This window comes from Amphiura filiformis, chromosome 1, assembly GCF_039555335.1.
Source record: "Amphiura filiformis chromosome 1, Afil_fr2py, whole genome shotgun sequence".
Taxonomy (NCBI): Eukaryota; Metazoa; Echinodermata; class Ophiuroidea; order Amphilepidida; family Amphiuridae; genus Amphiura; species Amphiura filiformis.
In genome coordinates this window covers 30,543,312-30,570,878 of record NC_092628.1, presented here as the reverse complement: position 1 = coordinate 30,570,878, position 27,567 = coordinate 30,543,312, and the positions used below count along the sequence as shown (strand labels likewise).

Here is a 27,567-nt window from a genome sequence, read left to right as displayed (position 1 = left end):
ACAATTTACAGCATTACAACAAAATGGCCGCCTTCACTGAAAGTCGTGGGTCGCATTTATTTTCAGAGTTCAACATCCCATTCTCTCGTTATTTACGCATTTTATATGCATCATGTGTGTGCTTCTTAGTAGTGTCATCAATTGCGAATGGAGAAGTCAAGAGACCAAGAGGAGTTTCTCTTTCAAGTAAGTTTTAACTTAGATCTTTGATAAAGAACTAAAAAAGTAGGTAAGCTTAAAAAAACTCATTTTGAATCTCCCATAAAAACTGTTTAATCTTTAATATTCTAAAGCTGAATTTATACTCGATCGCTTTTGCAGAAAAGCGATTCTCACGCATGCTCAATATTTACTTACATTTCCAGAGCGTCAAGCCGATCAATCGATTCAAATCGCTGCGGCAAAAATGATGTCGTTTTGCGAGTTGAACTTGAAGTCAAATCTCAACTTCCCAGCGATATCACTTGACACGTGAATGCATGAACTAATCATTTCCAACCAACTGGATCTATTATTTTGCTAATTAATTAATATTTCTCGATTATTAACTTTCGGTGATGAATTATAATTCAAAGCAATGTAATTATTGACATAAATTAGGTAACCTAGGCAAACCTTAGTTAACACATTTACTAGTCAGCTTAATTCGCCGAGACCGGGCCCCAACACAATGCATATTTACATAGAAATTTGAATTTTTTTCGAGAATAGGTGGGTGAAGGAAACCTACATAAATATGTTTTCTATACTTCACTTGACCCAAATATATGATTTTTATGGTGATAATCAAGTCGCATATGGAATTTTAGAGGATTTTGATAGCAGTTCCATTAAAAAAGCTGCCATCGCCATGAGACTAAGATCTAGAAACACCCCGAAATGCCGTTTTGGGGAATTTTGCTAGCTGAATCTTTTTGATGAAAGTCAATCTTTGACAAGATGTAACTTTGCTACGGAAAGTGCTATGAAAAAAAGGTTTTCAGTTTTGGCTTAGTTTACTCAAGGGCTTTAATTTGATATATAAAACGATGCAATTTGATGGCAAATTTGAATTCACCTAGGATACCTACATAAATGGATGTTCTAAAAAAGTACTTTTGTGACATTTCGAACATTTTAATTGTCGTCTGCAATCACTATCGCTGTGATAAGTATAAATGCAAAAGCGACGAGCGATGCATCGCAAAATTCGGCGATTGCCCATCGCTTTTCAAAAGCGTTTCATTGCAATCGCTCGATGATCGAGTATAATTCAGCAGACGGCAGAAATTCAGCTTAAGGGGTACTACACCCCTCTATAAATTTGTGTCTATTTTTGCATTTTTCTCAAAAACTAATAACACAGTGGTAACAAAAGTTATGTACATGATAGGGGCAAGGAATCCAATTACTACACTGGAATTTCAGTGACCCAAGACAAGCGGCCTGTTATGTATGATAAGAAATAAGGTACCGCTAGTATGTACCTCATTTCCTATCATATATTAGGGTGTCCAGGTCAAAATTTTAAATTGTTAATTGTGTATTTTTTTAAATTTTATCCTAAAGAGTATGTTGAAAGACACTCATTAAAATTTTTTTTATCAAAATCGGACCGTCTGGTCCCCAGATACAGCCGTTTTAAGGCATCAAAAAAGCGCAATTTTCGTCGTTTTGGTCAAAAGTGCAAAAGAGGGCGCTTTTGTAGACAATATGTAAACAAAATTACTGTTTCTTTGACACTGCAATGTTTGTTATTGGAAGTATTCATCCCTTGTCTAACTATATTCCAAGTTTTATTCAAATAGCTATAGCCATTCTTGAGTTATCGCACTTTGAAAAACATCGTTTTGCCTCATATTTGATATTACCCATAATGCATTGCTTTCATGGCTCCACCTGTGAATCAAGCCTGTACAATCTCTATGGGGAATAACAAAATTGTGCTACATTGGAATACATTTTCTAAAGTACTGTTGTGAAGTTATTTGAAATGCAATTTTATGTAACTTGGCATGTTGGTAGTACACATGATGTGGATCAAGTTTTATGTTCAATAATTTGATGTTTTGTTAGTTTTAAGGCTTAATTTGCATAAATTAGCATATCTTACAGCGATGGTACAAATGAAGCTCAAGATTTGTGATAATAAATTTGTTTGGTAATGTTTGCAATGTGATCTGTTTACACTTGACAGCAACTGTATAATATTGTTGAGAAGTGAATTAAGTATGATATGTTGTTCAAATGAACTTTTTAAAATTAAAATAACATACTTAAAATGGGATGTTCCATTTAATTAAAGGGGTAATTTTAATTGTTCTTCAATTTCGACCCTTTGTCTCTTGAGGGAACACATGTACATACATGAATGCTCACATTTTCTATTGTAATGTTGCTAATAAAATACTTGAAAGAACACAATTCTAGTCTTTGTCATGTTTATAATGTATAAATATTTTTGTTAAAGATAATAGAGTATAGGCCTGCTCAATGCATGGAACAAGTATAGTGAATCAATCCATGTTGAGGGATTTTTGTAACTTCAATTTAGGTTCACATGTATTTAAATGTAGGCTTTATGAATTGTTCTGATTATATGTAATGTACATTTGTTTCCTATTTGATGTAAAAATAGGATGGTTGAAAAATAAAATAAAAATCATTTAATACAAGTCTCATTGAATTGCAAACTGAGTGGAATATTCCATGTTGTTTATGGGTATTTCAAAGTATAGACCGAGGAGCAATTTAACCCTTGCAAAATGTGAACCAAAAATTAAAAGCTAAGATTAATATGAAAGAACATCAACAAACAATTCTTTAATTGACTTGATTGAGCATATTCAAATCAAAAAACAAAACAAAACAAACAAACAAAAACCTCAAAGATAAAGTCCCATATCCCCCTCTCCTGTTTCATGAAATTACCAGTAACTTGAGACCTGTTATATTAAAATACGAAAATATTTAAAAAACATTTGTGAACAATTAAGTTAAAAGTCTTAAACTTTTTTAAAGAGATTTATTTGCATGTCTTCCTTTCACACCTCATGCCCCAAACCCCTTCCCATCCCTCTTTACCGGTCCCCCTTCCCCCCCTCTCACCACCCAATGTTGGTGTGTATTTTTTTTTTAATTAAAATTTATTTTTTTTAAACGGGCTTAAATTCGAAAAAAGAAACAACCAAAATGTTGTATATAAAATAAACATACTAAATAAATAAGTATTATTTAAAAAAAATGAAAAACTAATCTAAATTTAGGGCTTTGAAAAGTGCCCCTCCAATATCATACACATCACCCTGAGACATCACCCCTATTCCAATAAATGGAATAGCCCAGCTACACCACGTGCGCGACTGTAATCACTGCATACTTGGCCTGTTGGGTGATACCATATTGACCAGCAATCGTAGTAGACAATCAATGAGGGACAACATATTAATGGTTTGCGTGGTTGCATTTAAACAAATCATTACGTTAGAAATAGAAATAACATTCTATTCACCATCTGCAAGCCTATGATCTTTTTAAACAAAAACCTGTACCACATAACTGTCTGGTTTTTATTGTTTATAAAACTCGAGATAAAACATCTCTAAAATGTACCAGAAGATGAACAGTCATTTTTTTTCTTACAATCACCAACACAGAACCGGCCCCAACCGGCTTCGAGCGAACCACGTGTTAGTTGAATACGGCAACACATGCAGACTCGACAGCGCCAATCATACAGAACAGGCACATGCCTTGGTTTTGCACGACGCTAGTCATGTGCACTAACAGCGGGACGATATTGCGTGAGCTAGCTGGCAACACAGCAGCTGATTTTCACCTTGTTTCTCATTGAAACCAACGGGCGGGTATGGTATGACAATGTATGGGAAAGAAAATACACGTGGGCGATTTACAGAGATTTTTTAATGGATCTTGTAGCCGACAGAACAAGTTTTATTTTGATATCACATACAGTATATTGGGCCACGGAACCATATTTCCGTAAGTGATACATTTAAAAAAAAAATATTAAAATACTTTCCCTTTATCAAAAAATCTAGGGATTTCAGTATATAGGGCATTGAAGTCTGTACTTAATATACAATTAATAAAAATAATCATTTATAGGCCGCGTGTAGTTTCTATTTTGAGATATAAATCACCATTTTGACGAAAAATATTGGAGCCATCACAAAAAAACGACCAACATGGCCGCTCGGAGTCGGAAAAACCTCAACTTTGGAAAATCGTAGATGCAAAAATACTCATCGGATTTCAATATTTTTTTGATTTCTATTTGATTTCATCCCTTTTTAGTTGTATTACGAAGTTGTATAGCTCTATCTTAAATATTAAACAAATGAGAGCAATTCTAAAACGTTTGCTTTTTGCGTTCAACAAGCCGTGTGCTTGTGTGTGAATGGAAAACAACGGTACGCCGTGCGCTGCACAGTGGACACCCTACATATATACTGAACCGCTTGTGTTGAGTCACTGACATTTCATTGTAGTAATTGGTTTCCTTGCCCCAATAATATACATAACTTTTGTTACCAGTGTGTTATTATTTTTTGAGAAAAATACAAAAATAGTCACAAATTTACCACAGGGGTGTAGTACCCCCTTAAGGTTTATCTTTTGGACCTGGATTCTAAATATTCAGAACAATATGCATCACTGACACTGTGTACTTGCAGTCCCCCTGACAAAAATCCCAGCTATTTTGAATCACTTCAGGCCATTCAGGTCTTGGGTTTGAATATCAATGATATCCGAACCACGGTTGTTTGATGGGATCATTTAATAGTTTTTCAAACAAAACATCATGCACAACCAAATATTAGGCTTAAACAGCTAAATGTGATATTATAATAAAATATACAGATGCTTTTGAGTCATTCTCAACTTTAATTTCCCCTCTTTTACAAAATTGTTCACTTTTATAGCATTTTTGGAAGCTTTTCGGATATAAAATGTATCTATTTATCGCTCATTCTACAAAATCCGGTGCCAATAGCCTTTTTTCCATTCTTTGGTCCACAAAAACTTTGTCGAGCATTTAGGGCATCAAATATGTTGTTTTTCTGGTAGAACTCAACGAGATCTACACGGACATATATAGTTTTCCATACTTTAAATGCTTTCTTCAGCCTGATTAACCCTTGCAAAGGCTCAAAAATCGCTAAAAATGTGTTTCCACAGCTCAAGTGTCACATCTAACCCTAAATATTTTCTGTGAATAAATGCGATTTCTTTACATATTTGTTGTTTTTTAATTAGATAACGCACCATCATATTGTTTATCAACATTATTTTTTAGTGATTAAAATGTCTTTGTGTAATTCTAAAATAAATTGCACTTTCCACCAAAAACGCTGTGAGCTACGTTACCCCTTTTTAACACACGTTATTGGAAAGAAGTAAAACAGAGGTATCAATGTAATTTGCGGTTTTTGAAAGGAAACACTCATAGGTTTTTAAAAATCACAGTAAAAATCGTGATGCTGTAGCATTTTTGGCATAGAAATGTTGTAAACATTGAAATTTCGACCGACCATGTTAAGATTGGTGAGCTACGTTACCAGAATTCTATAGTATGCACTTGTATTACATGTACTTCCTAATAATATGTGAAAGCTACCAGTGGTCGAACCCCATTTATATTAGAATTAACCGACATAACGTTCTAACCCTTCGCAAATCACATTAAAAACATTAAAAACCAGTGAACTACGTTACTGTGAGCTACGTTACACACTCATTTATGCATCTTCAAAACTTCTATGAAATGGTGAAATCTGTTTTACATTTCACTCAAGTGATCTTTAATTTGCTTTTTATGACCTTGGATTGAGAAAAGACCGGAGATTTTATAGTCGGTAACGTAGCTAACATTACATTGAGTTTTAATGTTAAAAAACATCATGACATCCTGAAAGAAAAATATGCAAGTGGTGTTGGCAATTTTTACATCTGAAAGTAGTGATACATTTACTTTTAAAAACACAAAAAGCAGGGTTTTTGAACAACTTTTATTTTTTCAATTTTTTTAGTGGATTGGCACCGGATTTTGTAGAATGAGCGTTATAACAAAGTTGGTGGCGCTATTTAGTAACTGGAAATTACTCTTTCAAGCTTTTAATACAAATAATTCCTTTTATTGTTTGATAAAATATGTTTATAAAATTTCTTTGTTGCTTGTTTCACCTAGATTCCAGCAGTTTTAATGACAATATTAATCACCTACCCCTTGCAAATAAAGAAATCTGATTTAGGATAAATAGCGCCATCTATAGTTTGCATTTAGTTAATAATGAAGCCAATTCTATATACATCAAACAACCGTGGAATGCGTCCTCATTTTCTTTCCAAAAGTGGCATGATCTAAGTTAGGCCTTTTCAGATGGCTGCATCTCATACGTATGTACCTAACAACCTCCCTCGGGAATCCAATGGCAGATCATAAGAAGCCATCAATGTTAATGTAGGAATCCAGATTGATTCTGTTCGAAATTATAATCATTCATACAGGATGTTGTTCGAAAGGTTCTATCTAACTATAGTATGAATATTGAACAACCGATAGATTGTGATACTAAGTTATAAGTCAAGGATTTATTTACTCACACACGGCAGTTGCCATGCAGCCTGGCAGGGCACAATGTCATGTGAATAAAAACTTCTTCCTGAACTGAAGTGTATTATTTTCTTTAAAATCTCAGGAAATTGTTCTTGACATATATATACCAACACACTGTGCTATAAGGCCTATGTAATGAAATTATTAGTTTACTGTCACCCACCCGCATCACCTTTTCAATTTAACCAAAACTTTCATTATTTTCATAAAAAAGTCAATTATCTGAAAATTGAAATGGAAATAATCAAAATTGAAACTCTCAAAATGTCTGACATCCCCTGCTGACAATAATCAGCAGTTTTTCTTAGTTGTAGGGGTAGAGGATGTGGTAAATAATGGAAATTTAAGGATTACCTCATCATGTTTCTAGTGATTACAAAAATAGCAAATTTCTTTTTATTTTAAAAACAAATTCAAACTAATCATTTCATTTCATTAGCCTAATCCTTCATATTTCGGCACACAGTGCTATGATGTGATTTTAAAATACAATAGGGCCCTCGATTTAGCTATTGATAATCATCCCTCCTGAAGTAGTGTTATATGGTCTGATGAATATTCACATCCACCTGTTCTATCTAATGAACTGTAGATGAACCTAATTAAAAAAGGTCATTTCTAATGTAGGCCAATTCAGGGACTGCCTTTTGAAAATGAGAAAAGAGCTGTAGAATACTCTTCTGGTCTCTTCAAGAAGAGCTTTTTAGAAGAGCTGTTAGCACCTGTGGCCATTAAAAGCATAAAGAATGTAGATGAGCTATAAATCGCTCTTGCAAATTATGCAAAGAGGAGTGATTGCTCTTACTCTTCTCAAAAGGCAGTCCATGCCAATTACTCTGTTGGTGACATACACCAAGCATGATCAAAGCATTGTCAAGTCCAAAAGAACTTCAGAGATGTGTTTTCAGTAAAAGTAAGCAAATATGATAGCAAAGATACTTTATGTTAGTCCAGCAAAATTGTAGCCAAATGGGACATCAAGAAATTGTTTTAATGCATTTGAAAATTGACGAAAGGGTCTCAGACTAATGCCATTGGTTCCCCTGTCTATCCTATGATCCGCACAGTATTAACCATCGTGTAAGATAGATTTGGCGATCAAAGGATGCGAAACACATTAATAAAGATTAAATTCTTGTACTTTGCCTTATGGGAGGAAATATTTTGAGTATTTTGTCACTGCTCCCATTTTATTCTTGGAACTGATGACAAAAATCACTACTGGTTTAGAATCCTTGCCCAAGAATGTTTTAATTCCTGTTATATGTTTTATTTGTCCTTTCAGATGAACCATTTTATAGCAACCCAGAATCTTTCACCTGCTTGGATGGGTCAGCCAAGATAGATAGAAGCCGATTAAATGATGATTACTGTGACTGTAAAGACGGCAGTGATGAGCCAGGTAAGAGCTAACTGGACTGACTCAAAAATGTGTATTATTACCTTTGTACTTGCAATTATCATAGGTTTTAAAGAGAGATCAGTTGACTTTTTAATAATAATTGCATTTTTTTTTAATCATTCTCAGTTTTTTCCTTCAAAAACAACAATCTACTAAAAATGAAAGCCTAGCAGAAAATCTGGATGCTGAGGTTTATCTTCAAATTGATTTAGGTAGATAAGGAAGGTTCTGAAAAAAAAAAGAATACCGTAAACGTTCGTCTAATGGCGCTCTTGGGCTCCTTAGCCCTGGGGGTAAATTTCATGTACAAATAGAGAGCTCACTCCTCTAAAAAAACCCAACAAGAATTAAGGGTATGTGCCCTTATTTTCTGGTGTGATTTTTATGGGAAGGAACTTTAAGTATAGTGTCTAAAATTCCAGTTATGTCAAGGGAGCCCACAGCGCCATTAGGCGAGCGTTTACGGTAGTTCACTTCACAGCTCAGTACCAGTGCATTTGGAGGAAGAGCTAATTATGCCATTATAAGAAGGGTTCCAAGTCAAGCGTCAGATACATGCCATATAACCATGAGGCCTATTAAAGGCCCTAATGCCATGTCAGACATATGCCCTTGAACATGACAGAAGGTTTATAAGTCAGGAAAAACATCTAAATCCAGTGAGGTCTTCAAAAGTGCTCAGGCCCCAGAACTAATGTTATACATTTGTACTTGGAGACTTGTTTGTGAAATATGGCACATATCGGACACTTTACTTAACTTTTACTTTTGTGCCAACATAGCCACCTTGTCTCTTCTAATACTTCTGATTGAGGTTAAAATTGTGATTAAAATTTGTTTTCAAAATTAAGTTAAAATTATTATGTCAATCTTTTGGTGAAAGTTTGCAAAAAGATTTAAGCAATGCATATACCGTAAAACCTCGTCTACAAGCATATAGAGTGCTTCTGACGTAATTTAGTTTACGTCAAAAACACTATATATGCTTGTAGACGATGTTTTACGGTATATCATATATCACATATCGTATGTGCACCTGTCTCAACATAATTATAATACAAGTGATTTTGATAATATTTGTATCATTACATAACAGGAACGTCAGCATGTCCGAATGGTAGATTTCATTGCAGTAACAAGGGATACAAGCCCAAATATATACCATCGTCTAGAGTGAATGACGGTATTTGTGGTAAGTAGCTCTAAACAGTACCCTGATAAGCCTCCCTACCTTTTTCTTTCTGAATGGTTTATCTCATTTCCCTATATATGCTGTTTTGGGCTATTCCAGATGAAATGCATGTACTCCCTATGGGAGACATGACCTTAATCTCCACAACAGGGAGAGTGAATTTCCAATGGGGTTACTTGAATGGGTAACTCCTAAAATCTACATCCCCTGTGTTAGAGGTTAAGGTCATGTCCTCGTATATGTATTTTAGCTTGAATAGCATATTGTTTCATGTGACCTTGAACCCCTTTTAAATTACAAAGGATATTTGACTTTTTAAAGTGCAAAAATTGAGGTTTTTTTTTATTTCAGTTTAAATATTAATAATTACTTTAGTTAGATACTGAATGTCTTCAAGTTTTGCTTTAACATATTAAAACCAGGGAGTATTAAATATGGGAGATCAGCCGCTTGCACAGTTGGTAAAACCATGCCATCATTGATTCATTGTGTATTTATCGGGTAACAACCGTTGCATACATTGCAGTTGACAGGAGGAAACATACCTTGTCAACTAGTGTGCGAGAACTGGGGGGGTGTTTGGGTGCTGACGACCATAGACTCCCCTGATAGCAGCCTGCATGAGTGTACAAATTTGCGATATATTCAATAAAAAAAAAGTTGGTCAAAATAAAAAATAAATAAAAAAAGGGTCCTAGATATTTTTATCTAGTTTTTAAAAATTAATAAAAAAAAAATTTGCTCTAGAATTTTGTTGTTACGTAGTCTGAAAACATTTGGGCAAAATAAATTGTGTTTTGTTTTTTTTATTTTTTGGATAACAGGAATTTGGCCTCACAGATGAATTCATCAAGTCTTTGCCATTCTAAATATGTATATTTTATATACTTTAGACCAACAATTTAGCAGTTATGAAGCCCGAAAGTTTCCGTAATTCCAGGGTTAAGACCACCCTTTAATAATCTAGTTTAGTTTGTTCTCTGATGTCTAAAGGTTTCCTCAAGGTAAGAGTAGGAAACTAAACATCTCATCTGTCTTTTAATCTTTTTTAAGATTGTTGTGATGCAAGTGATGAGTTCAAAGGGAACGGTGCTGCCACATGTCACAATACATGTCGCGAGCTGGGGAAGGAAGAAACGGAGAGAAGGAAGAAAGAAATTGAGATGATGAATCAAGGCTATGAAATCAGACAGGAATATGTCAAACAAGGAAAAGACAAGCAAGGAGAAAGAGAGGTTAGTATGGACTTGGATGTAACTATTTAATGGTACGATTGACCAAGTATGATATTAGCCAGCTCCCTTACATTTACAACTGCTATTTAGATGGGAAATCACCAAACCAATGACCCAAAGAGAGCACAATCAGCCCTATATCATGACTTTAATCTTGTTATTAAAAACCCAATACAAACAAAAATGGACACATAGGGAAATAATTAGAAGTACATTATTTTCCCCTGGTGATGATTGAGCTCACCTAGTCTAGCGTCTGTACATTCCACCAATTTCTTTTTTCTTTGATGCATGGTGAGACAGATAGATCAGCTGCAACAGGTCTTTTTTAGGTTATTAATTATTTTAAACTGTTGTGATTTGGAAGTTCACAGCATTTTTTACGAATGATAGTGAGCTTTGGCAAAAACTGCATTGCTCAATTCATAGCGAGCGTGTAGAAGAATTAAAATATCACAGAATATACTTTTATAGGTGCTGCGGTTCTTGAGTTACGTTGTGAAGAGGGCTGAAACAGCAACATTCAAGGCCTCTAGTGTAGTCCATGTGCAACTCCCTGGTGGGGTCCAGGGGGCAGTTCTCCCAGAAGCTCTTGGATTTTAGCCATTTCATATGGCCTAGGATGGCTCTCCTTGGATGGTTTCTTGATGAATCAAGGTATAAAATGGCCATCTTGATGTTTTGCAAAACTATATGTACATAACTAATTAACAACAATAAATTAAGCAAGTTTGCAGAGCATACGATTTGTAGAATGAACTCTTTGCAAAACATCAAGATGTTAATTTTCAATAATATATTGATCTAGATAATGAAAATCGATTTTTAGGTTGCTTCGACCAACAATACCTCGTCTACCCTTAATTGTGTAACTTACAGAGGAGCATTTGATGCAAATTGATAATTGGGTGCAAAAGGTACTGTTCAAAATATTTTAAAATCATCCAGCAAAGCATGTGTTTGCCAATTTTCCCCACCAAGAGAAAAAGATAAAAGAATATGTAAGGCTAGAACCTGCAATTGGTGGTGTGTGCGGCTAGAAAGGGGAAAAGGGCCATTTTTATACCTTGATTCATCAAGAAACCATCCAAGGAGAGCCATCCTAGGCCATATGAAATGGCTAAAATCCAAGAGCTTCTGGGAGAACTGCCCCCTGGACCCCACCAGGGAGTTGCACATGGACTACACTAGAGGCCTTGAAGTGAGCCCATGAGCCCACCTGTTAGCCAAACCCTTCCACAATTGGATATAGTGGCGTTATAGAATTCTCTACATTTTAAAGTGGTACTTTTAAGGAATTTAGTTGAGGACCCCTGGCCTAAGGTGATTCTTGATTAGTTTCTGGCCTATGGAATGTCAGTCAATACCAACAGATAACCGCATCGAAGAATTTAAAATGCCCAACTTTTGTCACTGTACAGGAAACTCTGCGAAGACTGAAAGGAGAAAGAGATGAAGCCATGCAAGTCAAAGCTGATAAAGAAGGTACAAATTTGAATGCATTTTTTTGCGTTGTTGCATCTATAGTAACAAAATGCAGTGCTCTTATTGAATATGAGATATAGTGACTTGTATGATCATGAAAATGTTAAAAATCCCAAGACTATCCAATCGTGCTAGTATACACTTTGGAGAAGTTTCATTCAAAACAGCTTAGGCAAATGTAGTATTATCTATTTGTTTGATATACCCAATAGTACCACTTGAGAGAGAGAGAGACATATTTAGGTATCAGCTCAGGTCAGGATCCATCAGATTGGACGTAAAGCTGAGGGTGACATAAAGATGATCAGGTGCAGTGCAGACATATAGGTGAAACTTGTAAACAAAACCTGAAGAACCAAGGGTGCTGGCGATGAAGACTCTCATCTGGTGCACTGAACTAGAAAGGTGCAAGTAAAAAACTGGACTTCTGCTTACAGGCTTGATGCTACGCCTCCCTTGAAAGGTTGGTTCAGAATGGATGGCGACCATGAGGGAGTTCCAGATTTTGACTGTTCTTGAGAATGTCAAGAAATTCTGTAGAGCTGGGTGTGACCGGTAATATTGCAAAGTTTAGATGGGTTGTAGGATCTGGTGACAGTTGGAATCATTGGAGACATATAGACGGCAGGGTTGATAGCGACAGTGTTGTGTTGGATCTTGTAGAGCTTGACCAGGCTTGCAGCATCTTTTTTCTATTCCAGAGATTTCCAACTTAGATCTTGCAGGATGGAGGTGACACTGTTTACTATTTCTACATTGGTAGCGTTGCAGAACAAACCTGGCTGCATGGCTTTGGATGGTTTCTACCGTGATGTCTTTCTTGTGGTGGGGGCTCCAGACTGTGCTGCAGTACTCCAGGTGTGGTCTGACCAAGCCAAAATATGCTTGCTCACGTATTCTATGTAAACTTGATCTTAGGTTCTGGCGTAACAGGCCTAGCATCCTATTAGCCTTGTTGGTAATATTCAGGCATGAGAATTTTCAGTTTAAAACTGAATTCAGTTTTTTTATAGTTAAAATTTCCATAACTTTATTTAATTTCAGCCCGCTTTTTTGGTACTTTTTGCCCAATTTCACGCACATTTTCAGTTTTTTTCAGTTATTTTTAGGAAGGTGCAGTCTCATGCCTGAATATTGGCTATGTGCTTTTGCCATGACATATCGGAAGAAAACAATGTTGGGAATGGCAGAGTCTCTGTTGCCTTTGCTATCAAAGATGACTCGGTTGCCAGACTACAGGGAAGTGACAATTGGTAGGCTCCTGTTTTTTCTGAGAATTTCCAGGACTTGTGTGAGCTGCCGGATGAGTCATTGAACATGCTCGACTGCCATCTAATATTCCTTGTTATGCATGGCTTGGATTGGGTAGATCTTGTCATCTTTGATGGTATGTGCTTATTCATCAGATTAGTGGTCTCATTTTTGAATAAGTCCCAATTTTCTTGAATCAAACACTGATCAGGATTTTTGCTGAAAAAAGAATCCTGAAAAGCACCCATGTCAGATTGTAAGCTAGTTATGTTCCCCGTGCTGTACATGAAAACTTTCCTTAGTTGCTTTTTAAGGAGCTTTGGTTTGAAGTTTAGAGTGAAACATACCATAAGATGATCACTTATACCTTTAGTGACATAGTAGTTTTCTATGCAGTTGGAATGGGAAGTTAAGACCAAATCAAGTAAATCACAAACTGCACCAGCAATTCTCATAGGCTCTTTAACTGTCTGGTCGAGGAAGTATTCATTGCAAATGTTAAGCAATGGGACACATTTGGTTGGTTCAATGGCATATGACTTAACCACTCTATTGGGCCAATTGATGTCAGCTAGATTGAAGTCCCCTGCGATTACTATGACAGCATTTTTAAATCTCTGCTGAATTTCCTCAATGCTATCGGCAAGCTGCTGCAAGTTTGACACAGCAGATTTGGCCGGGCAGTGTATTTCAATCCACAGGAGTTCTGCTTCAGAAACAATGATGTTGCATTCAGATGCTATAAGACTATCACAAATCATAATGAATATGCCTCTAGTGGTAGGTATCAACTCAAGTGGTAACACTCAAGTGGTCATTTTTGACCTTCCATGCAGAATAAGAAATGCCTAATGTTTAACATTTTCATTTCATTTTAATTTTGTTACGTACAAAGTGATATCCTTTCATGGGTAGAATTACTGGGTGTAATTATAAGTGCCTTCCACAAAGTATGCAGAACATCGGGATAATCCAGTTGAAATCCATACACCCCCCCCCCCCTATGGACGATTTGACCATATAATCTCTCATACAGGGGATGTAGATTTATAATGGAGTCACTCATTAAGGTAACTCCATTTGAAATTCACACTCCCTGTAAGGAAGTGTAATTTCCCTTGTGGATTTAATAAAGTTTTACTTGACTTGACTTAACTTGAGGCTGTGTGGAAGATTAAGGTCATGTCTTTCATAGGGTGGTGTATGAATTTCAACCGAAATAGGCCTTTGTAGGCACACATACATGTGGTTCTTATCAATGAATTACTGTTGTTTCAGTTTTAAAGAATGCAGCTGAGGCACCTGAGAGGGATGCCAAGGATGCCCACAAAGCTGTCTGGGAAGCCGAGTTGGGAGTGAAGAAAGAGAGAGAAGATCTGGAAACTGCTAATAGAGCTTTCGTTGAGCTGGATACGGACCATGACTCCTTGTAAGTTAATGTATATCAATTGCTATCAAAGCCACCAATCAAGAAATTGTTTACCCTGTTAATTAACAGAGCAAGTAACTAATCAATAGTAGTCATCTTTATCAAGACATGCATGCATGCAGGGTGTACCTTCTTAACATGTGTTGGCTGACCAGTGCCAGTTGACTATGCTGTCAGGTACCATTTCAATTACAGTTACATGCCCGACTGGCTAGACCATGTGTCAAAAACAAATGTTGAGTCGAAGGACAGCCCTAAATGCAAGTTCGCACTATTATCTCATAAAATTATGAGGTGAAACTGTCTCCCTCCAACACTAAAAGAATGCCATGGATGTCAAGATCCCAAGCTCTTTGGCATGATAGTTTTCCATGAGGCCTGTTTGCCAAGCATGAAAACCTAGTAGAAAAAGTGTGGTGTTTGATTGTTAAGCAAATTAGGAAATCTCTTTTTATGGCATCTGAATTGTGCTCAGTGGAGAAACAATTCTGTGTGTTACACATGTTTTGTTTTCAAGTACCTGATGATGTTGTTTCACCATGAATTGTGTTTTTTGTTTCAGCGTGTCTTTCTTTGAAATTCAAACCCACATTGAGTTTGACTCCGATGCAAATGGCGAAATTAGCAGTGAAGAGGCGCAGGTACGTAATAGATATAACATAATACCTAACATATAGATGTAACAAAATACCTAATACAGTTTGACTTTTGAAGTGTGGCATGGTGAAGAAAATCAACTCAGGAGCTGTAAGAAATTAAACTTAAACACAGCTGGCTGGAATAGTAGATATACAAGTTATATGCCGGATTGGTAAACTGTAATGCCCCAGGCATTTGAAGTAATGTGGACCATGTACAGGTTTTAGTGTGAGAGCTTTAAAAACCTGATTCTTCGAGAATTTCCAGGAAGATGATGACATGAATGTCACTATTGAGTTTTATATCCCTCATTAATATATTCTCGTTCATTAATTGGTCAAACGAGTATCATGTGACCAAAAATAGTTTTGCTATTTTGCAAACTTGTTAAAAAGCCGATTGAGGAGGGAACGGTGTACTATTGAAAGTACTATCTCCATGAAATAGTTTTACTATCTCCTCTGAGCGCGTCCCGAGCGCCAGATGACCTCATAACGCTGTCGCAGTTCCTAGTGGTCAGTGCAACTCGCCACATACACGGGATATCAGTACCGGTTCCGGGGTATTAATGTGTAGCAATTCGTTTTGTCTTGCGAAGCACACAAGCAGCACAGAAGTGCAGCTATAATACGGCGGTTTAATGGCATAAATCTGAGTTACATCAGGACTGATCAATATCTTATATTGATGGTGAATAACAAAGAACATGGTTACTCGTTTCACGGCGGTATTGTAGAGGTTACAACAGCTTGCAACGATTTCACGGTAAGCTTTAGTCACTCAACTGTGTGCGTGCTTTGTGCATTCAATCAAAACAAAGCAAGGCCAGCGTAGCCTTGACTAGGCCTAGCCTACATTTATGCCTAGGCCTATGCCTTGTGTTTAATGAACAAAGAATATATTAATGAAGGATATAAAACAAATATTTACTGCTCTAGTCTAAATTCAGAATCTGGTGGAATCTATTGGTCCCCGAGGTGAACTGGAGACCGTGAGCCTACTATTTTCCCTCGACCTGACGGTCTCGGGAAAATAGTAGGCTCACGGTCTCCAGTTCACCTCGGGGACCAACAGATTCCACCAGATCCCTCATGAGCAGTAAATATTTGTATATTACCACTGGGGAAGATTTTGGTTGCAGTGAAATGTTTTGCTGGTGCAAGCTTCCATCTGATTGCTGTACTTTGTTGGGATGCAGATCCAACTCCAAAATTCCAAAGTGCTTCCACCGCCCAATTGTCAATGCTGAAATCTGATTTTAAAAATATACTGGAACTCAGTCACTCATATAAACAGTTTGGTAGAAATACACAATTTATGGTGTTAGATTGTTGTTCTTTTTTCTTTCTTTTTTCTGTTTTGTGAATTCTTGACGCATACATTTTTGTTCTCATTATTTTTGAAGGACCAATGGTTTCATCTTTATTCGGTATTTATTCTATGTTTAATTTACTGCACAGATAATTGTTACACTCATGGTTGAGCACATGCAGTCGTGCATGCATATGTGTAAGGAGTTGTAGTTCTAGGAATCATTGCTTCACACAGTCACATTTTTTGTGTTATTTTTGCAATTTAACTTTAAAGTTCTGCAGCATCTGTCTATATATCTTTGCAAAATAAAATTTTACGTAGAACAGCGAAAGTAAAGCTTCTTTACCCCTTGCGGAGAAATGGACAGTTCCATTGTTCCGTTTCATGGGGTTCCGGGTCAGGTTGTCTGAGCTAGCTGTTTGGCAGGTTGCTGTGATGACATGGCATGACCAATGAGAGTCGCTGATCGTGAGAACCTTGGCGTGAGTTAGTATTGTGATGTTCATTGATGATTGTCGACCAAGCAAGTTAACATCGAAAAAAGAATTTTGCATCCATGTCCTTTTTAGTTTTCTCAGTAAAGGGATAATGAGGTATATCAGAATATCTATGTGTTGTTGAACTTAAAATCAAGGGTCAAATCAAAGGGTTAGAATCAAATCTCGAAAAGGGTGATATATAAAAATGAGAAATAGCCTATATATTTATTTAAAAACAAATCTGAATGTAAATCTTCAAAAATTGGTCCTTTGTATTACATACTAATGGTATTTCCACTAGTGGTCATAAGTGGTGCAAAAACAGTTATGTTATGAGAGCCTGAAATCTCTTCCTAATTTAAAGATGGTATTGTTATATACAACAAATGATCCAGTTTGACTACTTGTATCAAGTGGGATAGTCTGGACACAAAAATCTATATAATTTTATGATTTGCCTATGTACACATTGGCAGCAAACTATTTGACAGCAAACTATTTGTACAGAAATGTTAGTTGTGCATTCACAAGTTGGTAGACTTCCACATCATGCATGTACTATGTTGCTTTGTTTTTTTTTGCAATTTCACCTTGTAAAGCCAGGTTGCACAATTTATGTTACTACAAATTCACATTATGTTTCTTTTGTGTCTGTTCATGACAAACAAACTGAAACAATGAGATACTAAAAACAACATCAAAAACAATTATACATTTGACTGTATTACTTAAAATTGCTAAATGTTTCGTTGTACATTGAACAAAAAAAATATACAACATGACCTAACTCAACAATGACCATTAGTAAATGTAATGTATGTTTGTTTTCTGCAGGCAATTCTTGGTGGAGTTGAGCAAGTGGACTTGGCTACATTCATCACACAAATTTGGCCTACCATCAAGGATAAGTTCAAGTTTGCTCCAGTTGAAGTAAGTAATTTCATCAACGCGTATAACTGATTTGATACAGAGTTTGTTTGCCATAATTGTTTATGTGCTACTGTATTATTAAATGTACATTAATACTATTTAAACAAGCTACTTTTTATCAGGGGTAGGGAAAGGATGCGGTGTCTACTTCTTACTATAAATCAACTGCACTACTTAGGGCGCTGCATAATATACTTAACACAGAAAGTAGTTATGTTAATCATTTAAAGTTCTATTTCTCATGGGTATTCTCTTGATGTTAAATACTGTACACTAAAGATGGATACCCACTTTGCTAGCCATAAATTTATCCTCATCCAGCTGTAATTAGTAATTATTTTGTTATCTAGGAGCCACCTACAGACCAGCAGCCTACAGGCAGTCCACCTGCACCAATACCAGATACTCCTCCTTTTGAGGACGAAGATGACTATGATGAACATATGCCAGCGGATGATGATGATTACGATGATGATGAAGATGATTATGATGAGGACGAGGATGATAGAGAATATCTTCGAGAGCAGAGGTATAAACACAGGAAAGAAACTACTAAAGAGGAGACAAAACTGGAGGATGAAATGCCACCATACAACCAAGAAACACAGGCACTTATAGAAGGTAATGTAGGAAATATGACACTTCGTTATTTTGTTACTTTTGTGGTACGTCTCATGACTGACAGCTTGTGACTTCTATGATAGCATGTCATTTTTGAATGGTCAGCAACAAGGTTGCTAACCACTGGTAGAGAGGTCCATGTCCATCCACTTTGGCTTTGGTCATCCTGGTCTAACCATCTTTCTTGCTCTGCATAGTGACTTTTTCTGATCAGTCATCTTGCAAAAGAATGCAAGTAATGTTTATGTCACACAAAAATAATGCTCTTTTGAAAATGAATTGTTAATGTATTTACATTTAAATGTTGAATACCTGTTTTTGCTATACAGTTGCTGACCAAGCTCGTAAAGAATTTGATGAAGCTTCTAGTCGGTTTTCAGACTTGGAGAAATTAATAGAGGATATAGAGAAGCAGCTTGCAGTAGACTTGGGTCCCGAACAAGAATTCCAAGCTATACAAGAGCAGTGCTTTGAGATGAAGGATAGAGAGTAAGTGTGATATTGCGCTATTCCAGTTGAAATTCACACACCCCCTATGGAAGACATATGACCTCAATCTCCCACACAGGGGGTGTAGAATAGATTTCAAATGGAGTCACTCATTTGAGTAGCCCCACTTGAAATTCACACACCCTGTGTGGGAGATTAAGGTCATGTCTTCCATAAGGGTGTATGGATTTCAACTGGAATAGCCCATTATTAGATCGGGGTGATAATTTGAGGGAAAATTTGTTGAATTTCAAACATAGAATATAACTCGACCTTGTTTCAGAAGTAAGACATATGATTGATCGCAAGTCTTTGTGAAATGCAACCTGTATCTGATTCAATCAGTTTTAATGGGCTGTTCCAGTTGAGATCCAAACACCCCCAATGAAGACATGACCTTAATCTCCTAGACAGAGTGTGTAAATTTCAAATGGGGTCACCCATTTAGGTAACCCCATTTGAAATTTACATTCTCTGTGTTGAAGATTAAAGTGATGTCTTCCATAGGGGTGTATGGAATTTAATTGGAATAGCCCAATGTCTGTAATAATCAATGAGGTAGTGCCAAAGAGTCATGGACGAGAAAGATAAGACACCGCGTACAAGCAGTCAAAGTCTATGCATCACCCGATAATGAGAGCTGATTGTTCCATGAAATGCGACAGGCAAAACTGCTACGCACTTACCATGTATTTTTACGGTTTATCGCGAAGGCATGCAATGCTCTATACGTGAAGGTACCCAACACTGACGTGATTGTTAAGCATGGCACAATCGGACAATCGTGAATATGCGAGATTTCACAGCATACAATGCACAGGCACTTTGACTGTTGACACATGGGCTGTAGTAGTCTGTGCAAAGAGTACAGAATCCGCCATGTTTGCGAATCGCTCATGGAAAGCAAATAGTGTATCTCTAGATAACTTAGCTATGTACCCGGCAAACTTTGATTCTAATTATGTGGTTGTTTGCGTTCTGCATGTAACACATTGTGATAAACATGCACAAAGTATGTAACCTTAGTAACACGTCAGCTTAAAGATGCAAATTATTTTTCAATTTTGAACTAACTTTGAATTTGGATGATATAATCATTGGAATTCAGCAACTTTATTCTTACTCTATGAGTATTTATATTCTCTAATGCCACATGTTGATAAGAACTGTGAAGCATTCACCCAGTTACACAAGAAGTGAGTCCAGCACTCCAGGAAGCTCTTTAGAATTATATGACTTTAAGTGTATGTGACTTTTGCTATTAATCTCCTTTTTCTTGTTCTTACAGATATACATATAAATTATGTCCGTTTGATAGATCTGTGCAATCAAAGAGTGGAGCAGAAACTTCATTAGGGTAAGAATTATAGACAAGATGTTTGTGGCAATTATGTATAGGCTAAACCTGTGGGTGTCAATTACAGGTTAAAATCTGTGTGCAAGATAAGGCAAATCGATGCATGTGCACTAAGATGTTGATGCATCTAATGTACAAGCCCTGCAGGCCAAATACCATGCAACTGCTCTTAGGATTAGCCTCAATGCTTGCCACTTCAATAGTCTACACGTTGGCAGTATCCCGATCAGTACTGACCCCGATGAGTCCACACCACCATAGGCAAAATATCTAATTCTCGATCATGAGAGCCAACTTGGGTAGGCACAGATATTTGCGTTGACCGTACTACGCACAAAGACCACATGCTTACAGAGCAAGCACATCTTTTGAGAATTGACCAATCATGATCTTGGGCCGCGCAATCGTGTTATTCCAAGAACAGTACACTGACACAACAGCATGCAGAAGGTATGTCCTCGTGTGATCAAGAATTTGATATTTTGCCTATAAATAAGGTAACATAGTAGACAATGTGAGAGCAATTGTGACTGTTGAAATTAGCAGGTGTTGCCCTGGCCCAGAAGAAAAATGATATTCTATAAAAAAATTGTGATTTGGTGTAAATTTTTATCATATAAATGTAAGGACATATTCCAGGACTACTTGATTTGAAATGATCTTGTTTATGTCATTTTGGGGTTATTTTGAAGCTTATTAGAGATATGAAACATTCCATTTGATGCATTATATCTCAAAATTTTGGCCTTCGCCATAAATTTTTTTTACATCTTCAATGACTTGGCCATTTGTGTATTTGACCCTGATAGGAGTGGTTCATTTCAGTCCACATCAGGTTTGTAGCCAGCCCAAGTTGAGTGCCAGCTACTTTATTAATAATAATAATAATAATGGAGGGTTCTTAGTAGGCGCACAATCTTCAAAAGAACTCAAGGCGCACAAACAATAAAGACAAACAAGTTACATATGTGAATCCGGAAAAGCACAAAGAAAAAGATGAGTTTTAAGTTGCTTTTTGAACTGAGTAAGCGAATGTAGTTAGATGGAGGCTGTTTGGAAGCGAATTCCAAACAGCCGGACAGCTTAAATGAAAGGGCGTTCACCAGCCGATTTCAGATTAACACGGGAGATTTCAATAATCTTTCAGTAGAAGATCAAGTGATCGAGCTGGTTTGTACGATGCAGAGCATAGCAGACAGATAAGTTGGTAATGTATCTTCAAAATGCCGAAAAGCAAGAACAGCTAACTTATACTGAATCCGAAATTCTAAAGGCAGCCAGTGAAGCTCATATATGACGGGGGTGATATGCTCATACTTCCTTTATATTATCCAGAGAACACCCATCTGGGGCATGTGTTAATGCACCACCTATTGACAAAATTGTGTTGTGGATGTGAACTATTGTATATTTTTATGATATTTACTTAATTCTGCACATATATTTGTAATAATACATTATTTGCTCAATTTTGTGGACGCTTATTTTGATCAAGTGCCAGTTGGCAAATGCCAATGCCATTTACAGCCGACCGGCGTAGCTACAATCCTGCACGGTATAATGTTGACAGTTTGCCATGATGAAAACAATGTGTTTCAACATTGAAGCTATGAAGCTGTAATGTATAATTGTTGTCATTTATATCTTTTGTTTTTTCTTCAGAAAATGGGACAATTGGGATGGTCCTGATGATAATAAATACAGTAGAATGCGGTATACTAAAGGTCGCAATTGTTGGAATGGCCCTGATCGGTCAACAACGGTAAGTCACTCTGCCATAAAACATCTTGGCATGTCTGTAGTTGAATTCTTGTATTAAAATAATATGTTACATATTTTGACCCTGAACATTTTGGCAAACCTTATTTATTGATGACATCTTTAAAGAGAGTAAATCATTACTTGGTGCCGAAGCATACTCTTTCGAAAGTGACTTTGATTGTGATATGCATGTTTAATAGTATGACTCTATCTGTACATGGGACCTGCCTGCTTAAGGTCCCCTCTGAAGGACAGAGTTCTCTCATGGTTTATTTACCAATTGACCCGTTATAAAATAACCATGGAGAAAGCAGAAGTCTAAATTTAATCTACAGGTGTTGAAAATTAAATTCAGATTTTTTCCAAGCTAATGACCCACCAAGTTACCACCGCCTGGTATTGAACACAAAACCTTGTGCATCAAAAGGAACCAGAGATGCCACTATTCAGGTTTTAGCCTGCATTCAGGTTTTTGGAAGTCCAAATTCCTGTATTTTTATTTATTTTCAGCTCGTTTGGGGGCTTTTTGGCCTGCATTCACATGCATTTTCAGGTTTTTCTCACCAATTTCAGGTTTTTTTTGAGTGAAACAGAATGGGAGCATCTCTGTATTACCTCTGCACTAGGCTATAGCTATATGTTCAGATTAAATCACTTTTTGATAAGCTTCCACTTTGTAATACCATATGATGTCATGCATTGTAAAAGTCCAATTAGTTCAGGATTAAGGCGAGTCTCAATTTGTGAAACCCGGCCCAAATTTCTTAAAATCCGGTTCGGTCGGGCCCGTAGAACAGGGTTTTTTTTGTCACCTACTTACAGAATATTACAGTCTGTTGCTAATAACAAAATTTTCTTTATAATTCTGCTTGCTTTTATACAGGTTTTATTAAAGTGCGGTTTAGAAAATAGATTATATTCAGCAACAGAGCCTGAGAAATGCACTTATCAATTTGAATTTGAAACACCAGCATTGTGCCTAACAAAGACAGACGTCAACGCACACGAACACACAGAACTATAACACCGGCTAGCTGTATTTAGGCTAGTCTATTTTTGTAAGTTATAGCCTAGGAATATTGTTTGCTTGCAGAATAGGTGGAGTAAGTAAGAAATAGATTGTGATCATCTGGACTTTACAAAGTGTATTGAGGTATTTATAATCAAACAAGGAGCTTTATCAGGCTGGCTGGGTGTGAAGACTTAAGATGCAAAATGGACTAGGCTGTTCCATTTGAAATCAAAACACCCACCTTAATCTCCCACACAGGAAGGTGTAGATTTCAAATGGTGTCACCCAATCAGGTAGCCCCATTTGATGTTTGCTCTCTCTGGAAGATTAAGGTCATGTCTTCCATAGGGTGTATGGTGTATGGATTTCAACTGGAATATCCCATTTTGTATCTGAACTCTTCATTTGTTCCCCTGGCAGTTTGATAACATTCGATTGGTGGAATGGCTGTTTAATTTAAATTTGATATTCCTCTGTTTAGGGCTGATATTATAGGCACCAGGTTTCAATAAAACAAGCGTACTAATTTGCAATTACAGTCCATGCAAAGTTAATGAAAAGGGCGAACACAAAGCATGGTTAATGAAGCAATCAACTTGCAGCATTAATAGTTTATCAATTGAAATAATCTACTTTTTTTAATGTTGGTCTCAGAAAACACTGCACACTGGCAAAAGAAGTAAGTGCTTTGCAATTGAATTTTATTTACTTGGGGGGGGGGGGTCAATGTGCTTTTTTATTTAATCACATTTTTGGCTAACCAGAACAATTTCATGCAGGCCAGCCAATTTTGTGTCAGTTTTTTGCTCCTGTTATGCTGTCAGTCACATAAGTCTTGATAATCAGATTTTTTTCTGCTTGATATTTATTTTGTACATGTTACAATTTATGAGCGACAAAAACAATAATAAAATAGATATGGTTTATTTTCTGTTTTGGACCAATATAAATGATTGTTTTGTGGATTTCTGATGATATAGCCCAAAGCAGGGCTAACTAGACTAAGGGAACAACCAAAAACATTATTGACATCCTGTAAATGTAACTATAGAAAAATTATTAAATTTATGTACATATCGTGGAACATTCAACTACGCTTGTTACTCCGCGACTAATCATGCTAATACATGAGCATACAACGCGCGCTACTGAGCCTACTCTACGCGTCCATATTGCGAGGTTATCTGCGTACAACAGCTTACTACGCACAGCCACGCAAAGAGTATGTTCCACGATGTACACAAATTAAGTAATTTTTCTATAATATAAGCTTCATATTCAATCAATTTTAGAAAAAAAGGCCAAAAATCCATATTTTGCATGTTTTCTTACAATCTATTTACTTTATTTATTTATTTTCTGGATTTAAACAATGTGGTCTTTCAAAATCAAAAAACTAAATTGTGCAGGTAAAGCAATCCAGCATTTTAAAGATTTAACTAAAAAATAAGGATGTACAACTGGGCATCAATGGGTGATGTGTTTAGGCCAGTGTATGACCTGACGTCTTGCAGGCATTTTTTCTATTGCGGCTGAAATTTTTTAGCAGCATCTTCCACCCGCAAAAACATTAGACTATACAAGGACCTTAGTTTGTACTCGACTGTAAGCAAACAATGTTATAGGCCAATCATGTAGTAGCTTCCAGCTGTATTTTCTATAAGATAAAAATGTATTGGTATCGTAAATTTTGTTCTGTTTTTCACTTTCATGGGAGTAGACAACTTTCCAAATCACACAAGAAACTGATAGTGCTCGAGGTAGTGGGATGCGCAGTAAGTAAACTTTCCCATGGGATGGCCGAGAAATGGAAAAAAAATCAATAATTATTTCTCCATCATGCTCTATAGAGAAGCAAGAGAAATAAGGGAATTTGAACCAAGGCCTATTGTAGGTAGCTTCTAGCGCTTCATTGCCATTAACCATTGATAGATCAGACGGTAAAAGTGTCCACTTCATAAATGGAAGGTACCGGTTTTAATTCCTCGGCCATCTCGAGGGTAATATTAGTATTGGGCATACAAGGTACTGTACAGGGTGTCCCAAAATGAATTGTAGCATTATATGACCTTACCAGCCATAAATGCACAATGATTTTAGAGCAGCTATTAATATTAATAACTCAGTAAATATAAATCATGCTTGTAGTGATAGCCATTGAAATTATACATTGTGAATCATAATTGGGTTATTCTAGTTGAAATCCATACACCCTTTATGGAAGAGAATTCACCTAAGGCAAGCCCAAAGCTCGAAACCCTTGCCGATCGTATTCTCCCAGCTGGCAGTGCAACGCCTTAACCGCTCGGCCATCTCGCCCTTCATTTTAAATTCACACTCCCTGTGCGGGAGGTTAAGCTTATGTCTTCCATAGGGGGTGTATGGATTGCAACTGGAATAGCCCATTGTAAGTCCTAAACCCATATGTGACACGATCAAGGGAAATGAGTCGGATGTTGCTAATATTGATTTTGAGATATTGGCAAAGAAAGTGTTTAAATTCTTTTGTTTTATATTGTTTTCAGCGATTGATAAATTGACGTAACTTCACAAAGAAAAGTCGTATCAACATTGGGTTTTCAGTTTCTGAAAGCTCTAAATATCCTCTTTAGAAACACGTATAAAACTCATTTTCGACCAGGGCCGACATGTGACTCATTCCCCTTGATCATGTCACATATAAGTTCCAAACCCATTTCAAATCTTCCATAGGATATAATATATGTATGATGGGTTTGGACTTCTGATGGGATAAATGCTGTGTTGACCGATCCAGCCCAAGATTGGCATTACCGATATCCGATCACAAAATTGACAAGATCGGCCAATCCTGATTCAGATCTAACTAGACATCGCGAAAATATTCGGTTGGCAATTTATTTTTAGTAACACTGTTATTAGCAGTGGTGCTGTTCTTGTCCATCTCAAAAAAGAAGTTGCCAATCTATTTTTAGTAACATGGCTATTTGGAAAATTACTGCAAATCACAACTTGTAGTGTTGCTTGTGCGAAATTTATAGACAAGTGTTTTCTTGCTTATCATATAGATGTCAGCTTTTAACCTAAACATTTAACTAAGACAGAATGTATGTAATTCTGAATGTTATGCTGTCTTTTAGCGTGGTTTGCAGGTTTAACTGAGGGTTTCAAAGATTGGTAGGAAGATTGGCAGCTGATAAAAATTTCTGCGATCCAGAATCAAGGCTGATTCAACTCATAGCCCAATTTCATACTTGCCAAACTGGATCGGTCAACACTAGTTAAATGACATTTGTGTACATCCATATCAAAAGGATGCACTTGTCGGCTGCTACATGTGTCTCATTTCACATAATAACTGGGAATAAATACCAGACTCATTTCAAGTGGAGGTCACTTCAAATCATCCCCAAGTCACATGGCTTATTAATAGAGAACATTCCATAACCATGTGACTTGGGGATGATTTGAAGTGACCTCCACTTCGGAGATGAGTCTGGTATTTATTCCTAGCTATTATATGTGAAATGAGACAAATGTAGCAGCCGACAAGTGCATCGTTTTGATGTGGATGTACACATATGTGACCTGCTCCCACAAAATTAGTGTAAAGTCACAGATTGGTAGTTTCAAGACCCTCTGGCTGCTGACTTGATGTTCTTTGTTTGGTGCGCACCTGTACAAGACAGTAACATGTCTTGTGAATTTGACACATGTACAATGGGGCATTCACAAGGGACATACTACTGGCTTGTACAGGTGGTGTCAAACAAAGAACATCAACTCACCAACCAGAATGTCTTGAAACTCCCAACTTGCCACTTTACGCTCATTTTGTTGGAGCAGGTCACATATGATGCATTATAAACACTAGGATCCACGACATGCTCATCTATCAAGGCATAGTTCATTAACCCCAATACATTTGTACATTCATTGAATGAACTTTGAAAATTTGGGTACAAAAACTCATACTCTGCAAATTGAGGTCTAATTTTGCACTATGATTGCTTAATTGAGGTTATTGAACTATGCCACTGTGATGAGGCCATTGTGGTCCATAGTGAAAGTATAGTTATAACTAATTTAGAAATGCACCTCAGACTTTATTACACAGGTGGGATAATCATGTGATCTGATTTAACAGCAAAATGAGGACAACCTTTTTTGCATCATGATACAGAACAATTTAGGCAGCTGTAATTGGATGTAAATCCCACCAAAGTATGTGCAACATATGATCTGATCAAATTTAACCAAGAAAGACCATAGATTTGAGTAGTAAATCACCTTAAAACTCAAAACAGGTTTGGTGACATTTTTATTGCCCTCAATTTACTTGTTCGGAATCACATAAGAGTTAATGAACACTG

General features: G+C 36.6%; 1 protein-coding gene across 2 annotated transcripts; it reads left to right on the top strand.

Annotated features, from left to right (window-relative positions):
• Positions 1–27,567, top strand: LOC140142758 (glucosidase 2 subunit beta-like). 2 transcript variants are annotated; one of them, XM_072164859.1, is made up of 14 exons: positions 1–186; positions 7,905–8,021; positions 9,118–9,213; positions 10,267–10,448; positions 11,870–11,933; positions 14,463–14,613; positions 15,176–15,254; positions 17,880–17,975; positions 18,326–18,596; positions 18,926–19,085; positions 20,374–20,442; positions 22,105–22,204; positions 23,087–23,261; positions 24,936–27,567. In XM_072164859.1, exons 1-13 carry the CDS (start codon positions 24–26, stop codon positions 23,225–23,227), a joined length of 1,689 nt encoding a protein of 562 aa, XP_072020960.1. In that variant the 5' UTR covers positions 1–23; the 3' UTR covers positions 23,228–23,261; positions 24,936–27,567. The 2 variants fall into 2 exon arrangements, with proteins under 2 accessions (XP_072020960.1, XP_072020885.1); XM_072164784.1 differs by lacking the exon at positions 24,936–27,567 and having other exon boundaries at positions 23,087–24,220.

What these genes read in the sequence shown, in the direction of transcription:
- LOC140142758 (XM_072164859.1), top strand. Translation starts at nt 24, where the DNA reads ATGGCCGCCTTCACTGAAAGTCGTGGGTCGCATTTATTTTCAGAGTTC. An exon ending in AAGAGGAGTTTCTCTTTCAA is followed by an intron (nt 187 to 7,904) that starts GTAAGTTTTAAC and finishes TTGTCCTTTCAG; the next exon opens with ATGAACCATTTTATAGCAAC. An exon ending in TTAGCAGTGAAGAGGCGCAG is followed by an intron (nt 15,255 to 17,879) that starts GTACGTAATAGA and finishes TGTTTTCTGCAG; the next exon opens with GCAATTCTTGGTGGAGTTGA.